General features: G+C 40.9%; 1 protein-coding gene across 2 annotated transcripts in view; it reads right to left on the bottom strand.

Moving 5' to 3' along the window:
* Positions 1 to 5,392: 5,392 nt before the first annotated feature.
* akt1 (v-akt murine thymoma viral oncogene homolog 1) overlaps positions 5,393 to 7,077 on the bottom strand; it is a 39,645-nt gene continuing 37,960 nt past the window's right edge. For both annotated transcript variants that reach the window (XM_049595816.1, XM_049595813.1), the window contains exon 14: positions 5,393 to 6,985. In XM_049595816.1, the coding sequence (XP_049451773.1) occupies positions 6,906 to 6,985 (80 nt within the window). In that variant the 3' untranslated portion in view covers positions 5,393 to 6,905. The remainder of the gene's footprint in view (positions 6,986 to 7,077) is intronic.

Here is a 7,077-nt window from a genome sequence, read left to right as displayed (position 1 = left end):
GGATGAGTAGAAGTACATGTGCAAATTAAATCTAAATACTCATATAAAGCTTAGGTATTTCTGAACTGACCACATCCTTACTAAAAAGAGAAAAAAATATACTGTAAAAGAAAGTTAAGGTTTGTCTGGGTTCCAGTGGGAATTTATGCCATTAATTTGACAAATAACAATGCAGGTGTACAGCGCATGCGTACAGATTAGGGACCATTTCTGCAAACCGGGTAGAGTTTGAACCATCTAATGACTCATCGCTACTATAGACGATCTTCGTCTCTTTTCACAGCCACAGGACTTTGTTTATCTTGTGTCTCACGCTGGCTCATGTCGACACAACAGAAAGGAAACGTCTCCTTCAAGTAATAGAAAGTCACCGCTTTCATGTGGCAACAAGCTGAAATAGAAGTTGTAAATAATGCGTCAGGTAATAGACTGGATTTAAGATTTGAATAATGTTGATTTATTGTTGTTGAAAAGTGTTTAGAAGCGTTGGCTTATGAGACTCCAGTAAGTACACTGCAATTAATATCATATAGGCCTACCCCAAATTAAACTCAACATGCAGTATGCAGTCAGTGTAATAATTTGCTCTCAGCTGTAATAAAACAAAACTTCTGGTGATAATGAGTGGATATGGACTGTTAATCCTACTTTTCACATCAGCCTAATATCCGCTAGATGGCGCTCCAGTTCCAATTTAGCGCACTGATCTCCAGCAAAACTTTTATTTCTGTCACAGGATTAATTCAGGATAAGGACAATTTCAATGATGCAACAAGATTACAAGGTTTCCCTTTGCTCACATTAGATATAAACATCATCATTCTGTCAGCACACACTGTTGAGTTGCTCTTCAAAGTCAAAGTCAAGTTACATGGATTTTCTTTAGCCTACAATGCATACAACAGTGTTTTTATTCATTTATAACTATGTCCCTCTTAAAGACACAGCACAGTTTATTTTACAGTTCATTTTTTACTTCACCTCTGCTCCTGTGTCATGAAGGGGGCTTGGAGTCAACTGGTTGAACTGGTTTCTAGGGGCCCTGACCTCTGTCACAGTTTCATATGAAAACACAAACAAAGTGCTCTTTTACCAAATCATGACACCAGTTTCTGCCCCCAAGAGAAACAGCAATCATTTTTCAATAAAGACAGTTCTTTTGTGTCACAGCAGGAAAAGCACAGGTGTAATTAATAAAATCAATGATGGCTGAATTCCATTTAGCTGCTTCAGCTGGCTCACTGTCACACTGTCATAACTTACTGGGACACATGAATACAACAGAGACATTGTTAGTGTTATTAATAACAACTGAACGTCTTAAAGTCCATGTTTGTCCTGCCGACAGAAAGACTATAAACTTTCTGAAAACTATTGCATCTCTCTGATGTTGTCACAGGAGCATCCAAGCTCTGTGTGTCCTCTTTGTCCTCACTTTTCACTCAGGCTGCTCTGCGCTGGACCGTCCTCCATCCTGGGACGGACAGCTGATGCCTCCGCCTCACTCCCCTGGCTGCAGGTGCCTGGTTACAGATGTTTGGATCTGGATCTTCATCCTGGAGATCCGGCCCTTCCTATTGTCTTTCTCTGCCTTGTGTGCATGTGGTCCTCGTATCTCTGTGTCTCCCTCCGTGTGTGTGTGTGTGTGTGTGTGTGTGTGTGTGTGTGTGTGTGTTTGTTTCCTTTTTCCAGTTTTGCCTCTTTTGCGTTTATGTAGTTTGTCATCTATCCAGATCTCCATGGTGGTGAGGAGGTGGCTCAGGATCTGTTTGGCAGCACCTGAAGGTACCATATACTGCATATACAGCATGTCTAGAGTCTCCCTGTACTGTTGGCATCCTTCTATACTGTGATTTTACTATGTTGGTTAGTCTGTACACAGGACTTTTAGGGCGCATCTGTCCATCCAGGGAGAGGGATCACTCCTCTGTTGCTCTGCTACCTGTTAAGTTTTCCTCATTCAAACTGAGGGTCAGAACAAAACAGAACAGAGAGTATGGTTTGCTGTACATATTGTAAAGCCCCCTGAGGTGCATTTGTGATTTGTAATATTGAGCTACATGGAAAAACGGGCCTTACTGTCTTGCCCTGTGTGCTCCTTTTTGCTTCCCACCAGAATCTCCATATCACTCTTCTGGTTGGGTGGTTCCAAAATTATTTCCCCATCCTTTGGCAGCCACAGTTTTTGCCCTAGGAGGCTGAAATTTGACATGGAGGTCAAGTGTGAGTGTGAAGGTTTGCATTTGTGTTCATGCCTATCAGCTACAAGGGGTCTCTTTTCAACGGGAGGATGCATGTGTGCGACTTTGCGCTTGTTTATGTGTTGTGTTATGTATGCAGCCATAGGAAGACTGCAGTTTAAGGCCTGCCTCTATGCAGCTGATTTTGCACTGACACTACTGAGACATTATAAAGTAGTTTGGTATCTTATATCGTATGTGTCTCAAAGCTTCAGCATCCTCATATTTGTCTGTCTCCTACAGATTCTCATTCTTTATTTCTATGGATTCTAAAAGTAAAATCAACATTAGATAGTGGCTTTTACCTGGATTCCCTCCCTGTCCTCCTGATCAGCACTGCCTAATGTTGCATATATTTAGTGTATATTAACACCAACCTCCACTGGCTCTACATTTTGACATGTAAGAGGAAACATTTTTGTCTCTAGTACAAAGAGAAGAGGAGCTCTGGCTTGCAGGCTGTGTGAGTGACACTTTCCTCACGCAGCACAACACCACACCACCCAGGGGAGGCCAGTGGCAGAGCCGCACAGCCCCAGCTCTGTGCTGTGTTTTTGGGCACTGCGGCTCGACTCAGGTGAGGGATGGTTGTCAGGTGAGCGCCACACTGGGCCAAGCCTCGGTCTCGCCGCGTGGCGCTGTGTATTGCAGCTGGCCAAAAGACAGACTGTGAGCCCTGGCTGTCAACATCTGCTCCAGAGACTGTACCATCTGCCCGAGGCCCGGGGGGAGCATCTCTCCCGTCTCAGACCAGCTGCAGAGCCCCAGACGTGGACCTGTGCAGTCCTGCAGAGGCAGAGAACACGGCCAAGACGCAGTCAGAGCCGCTGAGTGCTGGAACATTTGTCTCACACACTTAGCTGTGTTTTATCTGTAGGGTGCGATCACACTGAGGTTTAGATAAACAAAATGATGCTCCTTTTGCCTAAAATTAACTACACAGTGGCAGAGAGTACAGACACAGCCTATGTATGTAGCTATTGCAAGGAACTCAAAAATCACATATCCTGATAGCCAAAAAAATCCAAATTGATGTGACAAATTTTCATGAAACAGAATCTAAGTGCAAGATAAAGACATCAGGGAGAAAATAAAGAATGACAGAGGAGGATGAACATCATGAGGCACAATAGAAAAACTGGGAGGGACATTAGTGTGTAAAACAATACACACGTGCACATGGGCGGATTATGAGAGAATGTGCCCCAGGGTCCAGATATGCAAAAGGACACACCACCTCCTCAACACAGGAAACATGAACCTTATAGCTGTTTAGCATCTCTTTGTTGTCGTTACACATCTGTGGATCTGTGTGTCTTTATGGTAATTTTGCGTGGAGTTATTGTGTGTCTTCTTGAGATTGTGTCATGGTTTTTTGAGGTAATTTTGTGTGTCTTTTAGGGATTTTTTTTTTTTTTTTGGTTTATTGTGTCCCTTTGAGATCACTTTGTGCCTCTTTGTAGTTCTTTTGTGTCGGGGTTTTTTGTTATTTTGTGTCTCTCTGAGGTAAGTTTGTATATCTTTGAAGTCATTTTGTATCTTATCTGGACATTTTTGGGTCTGTTTGTAGTTGTTTTAAGTGTCTTTTTGGTTATTTTGTGCCTCTTTATGGTTGTTTTGCCTCTTTTTGTGGTTATTTTGTGTGTCTTTGTGGTGCCCTTGCATCTTTTGTTGGTCTTTTTGTCTCTTTGTAGTCATTTTTAGTCTATCTGGGGTATGTTTGTATCTTTTTTGGTTATTTTCTGTCTCTTTGAGGTCAGTTGGTATCTCTTCTGGTCGTTTTGTGTCTCTTTGTAGTCGTTTTTTGTCCCCTAAGTCATTTTGTATCTTTCCTGGTCATTTTGTGTCTTTGTAGTTGTTTTAAATCTCTTTGGGGTGATTTTGTGTGTCTTTAAAGTAGTTTTGTATCTCTTTGTAGTCATTTTGTGTGCCTTTGAAGTCATTTTGTATCTTTTCCGGTCATTTTTGTGTCTTTGTAGTTGTTTTGAGTCTCTTTAAGGCAGTTTTGTGTATCTTTGAAGTCATTTTGTATAATTTCTGGTCGTTTTGCATCTCTTTTTTGTCGTTTTGTGCCTCTTATTGTAGTTATTTTGTGTGTGTCTGGAGTTCCATTGCATCCCTTGGTGGACTTTTTCTCTTTGTAGTCATTTTTCGTCTCTTTGAGGTAAATTAGTGTCTCTTTGAAGTTGTTTTGTATCTTGTGGTTGTTACCTCTCTTTGTAGTTATTTATAATCTCTTTGCAGTCATTTTGCATCTATTTGTGGTCTTCTTGGGTCTCTTTTTGATTGTTTTGTGTGTCTCTATAGTCATTTTGAGTCCCTTTTCTGGTAATTTTGTATCTCTTTGAGGTCATTTTGCATCATTTCTGGGTGTTTTGTGTCTCTCTAGTCGTTTCGAGTCTTTTTTTGGTTATTATGTGTGTCTGTGTAGTTGTTTTGCCTCTTTTTGTAGTTATTTTGTGTGTCTTTGCAGTTTGTTTGCATCTCTTTGTGGCCCTTTTGTCTCTTTGTAGTCATTTTTAGTCAATTTAGTAATTTAATGTCTCTTTGAAGTAATTGTATCTCCTTGAATTTCCTTTACATCGCTTTGTGGTCCTTTTGTGCCACTTTGTGGTCACTATGAGTCTCTTCCTGGTCTGTATGGATTCATTTGAATGACATTTTGCAGGTGAAGGCCAGGGAAAGGGGACCTGTGCCTGATAAGCCTATTTAATAATCCATCCATGTACATGCAGTAATCAGTCATGTCTTGAGTTCATCTCCAATGGAATATCTGTAAAATTTCACAATAAAAGTCTACGAGTCCACACATTTTTTTTTGTTAAGACCTTTTATTTCATCAATTTGAAAGAAACAAGTAAAAACAGTGTACAAAGTTTATATTATTTGTTTACTAAAGCTGGTGTCCTCAGTCTCAGGAATATGGGAGGGCAGGTACAAAAAAAGTTTGAAATAAAAAATAAAAAGTATAAAATGAATTTCCCTATTTTCAGAAGGTGACAGCAAAAAGGGTGAGCGTGCATAGGAATAAGTAACAATCAAAAACTGAACAAAAAGGTTTGCAAACGATTGACGTGAAAACAATATCATAAAAACCATTACATTCAATAACGTATGATGCACTTTTGAGAAAATGATTATCTGTCATCTTTAAAAAAAAAAAAATACTGAAGCACTTTTGGAAACTTCTTAGTACACTTTGAAATAAGAGTCTCAGTTTAGCCTCAGTCGACTGTAGAAGGGGAATCATCATTCAAACAAGCAATTCGAGCTTTATTTGTATCCACATTTGAATTTACATCATAAAAGAGGCTAATTTAGTCTTTACCAACCACAAAGTACAAATACGTCCAAATACAATCATTTTGGGGGGCATCAAAGTGCATATCATTGGCACAATAAAACTCATTTTAGTCAATGCTGGTCTCATATAAATAACTTGTGACGGAGACAGAAGTCCCCTAAAGTAGCAAATCAAAGATGACTCTTTGTGTGTTTCCCCTGAAGCCCAGTTTGTTTGCAAAGTATTCCTAAAGAAGTGTATTCTGTTAAAGTGACCTCATTGAGGCTGCAGTGAATGCACTGGGTGGAAAACACCCAATACTGTACTGTACATGGAGGAAAAACCCAGAGGAGAGAAGAGTTTCTGATGGGTCAGCAGTGACTGAGCCCGATCAGATGGAAACCAGGAGGTGTCTGCAGCACAGCATCGAGATAGGAAGGCATCGGGAACTATAAGCACTTACTTCAGGGGGGGCGAGGGGCTGGAGGAGCTATTTATTACCCTGAACAGGAAACTGGGGGGTCTCTCAGTGACTCTGATGTACAAACAGGTCAGAGGAATCCATTGCAGGACAACTTCTACCTTAATGATTAACCGTTCTGCATTTTTTTTTGCTGCCATTCCTCACATCAGACTGTATTGCACAATCGCTTCCTCAGACTCATTGTGGTGTGGCATGACAGTACAACAGACCAATTGGTGTCAGTTTTGCATTGGGGGTGGTAGAAAAGTGATAAAAATCCTCTCCAGAAGCTGGTAGTTCAGCTGTAGGAGAATCAGCCACGTGTTAAAACACGTTAAGTATGCAGAAAGATTGATTTATTTGATACATTCACTTTTGAAGCCAAAAAATGTCTGAATGGTATTTGAATTGTTCAGAAGTCTTAAGAGAGGAAAACATGGATTTAATACCCACTCAACAAACAAACACACTCTTAACTCACTTGATGTTTTTGGTCCAAAGTATGCCTATAGCTATTTGAAATGGTTGATTCATATTCAGCTGTATATATTTTCAATACAAAATTCACATCAGTGGCCTAATTTGTGCATAACGTGACTACATTTCCCCGTTCATTATGGTGTATGGATGCCTGCTCAGTATACAGCATAACAACAAGGAGATGCAGGGTAGTGTTAACTCTGCTTCTCTCCGTGGTCAGTCTTCAAAGGCCTCACAGAAGAACCACAGTTATCTTTGTTTTGTCTTGAATTTCCTCCTTCCTGGAAAAAACACAACTTGCAGATTTTGAAATGTTACATCCACCAACGGCATCTGCAGACAATGCTGGGAGGATGGGGCTGTGGCCCCGGTCTTTTGAGAGTGCAGTCGGGTGGGGTGAGGGGGAGATGGTGGGACCGGAGGAATGTATCAGAGTTGTTTAGGCCGTCCCACTGGCGGAGTAGGAGAACTGGGGGAAGTGGGGTCTCCGCTCGCTGTCGAATGACTCCATACTGTCATCTGAGGATAGAGGGCAAACAACTGTTTATTTCATGTAGAAGTTAGGGGAGGGGCAACATGTTAATACACACCGGGAGACAATGTCAGTTTGT

This window comes from Epinephelus fuscoguttatus, linkage group LG14 (genome assembly GCF_011397635.1).
Source record: "Epinephelus fuscoguttatus linkage group LG14, E.fuscoguttatus.final_Chr_v1".
NCBI classification, from domain to species: Eukaryota; Metazoa; Chordata; class Actinopteri; order Perciformes; family Serranidae; genus Epinephelus; species Epinephelus fuscoguttatus.
The sequence above is the reverse complement of the archived record's forward strand: the minus strand, read 5'-3'. Positions and strand labels throughout refer to the sequence as shown.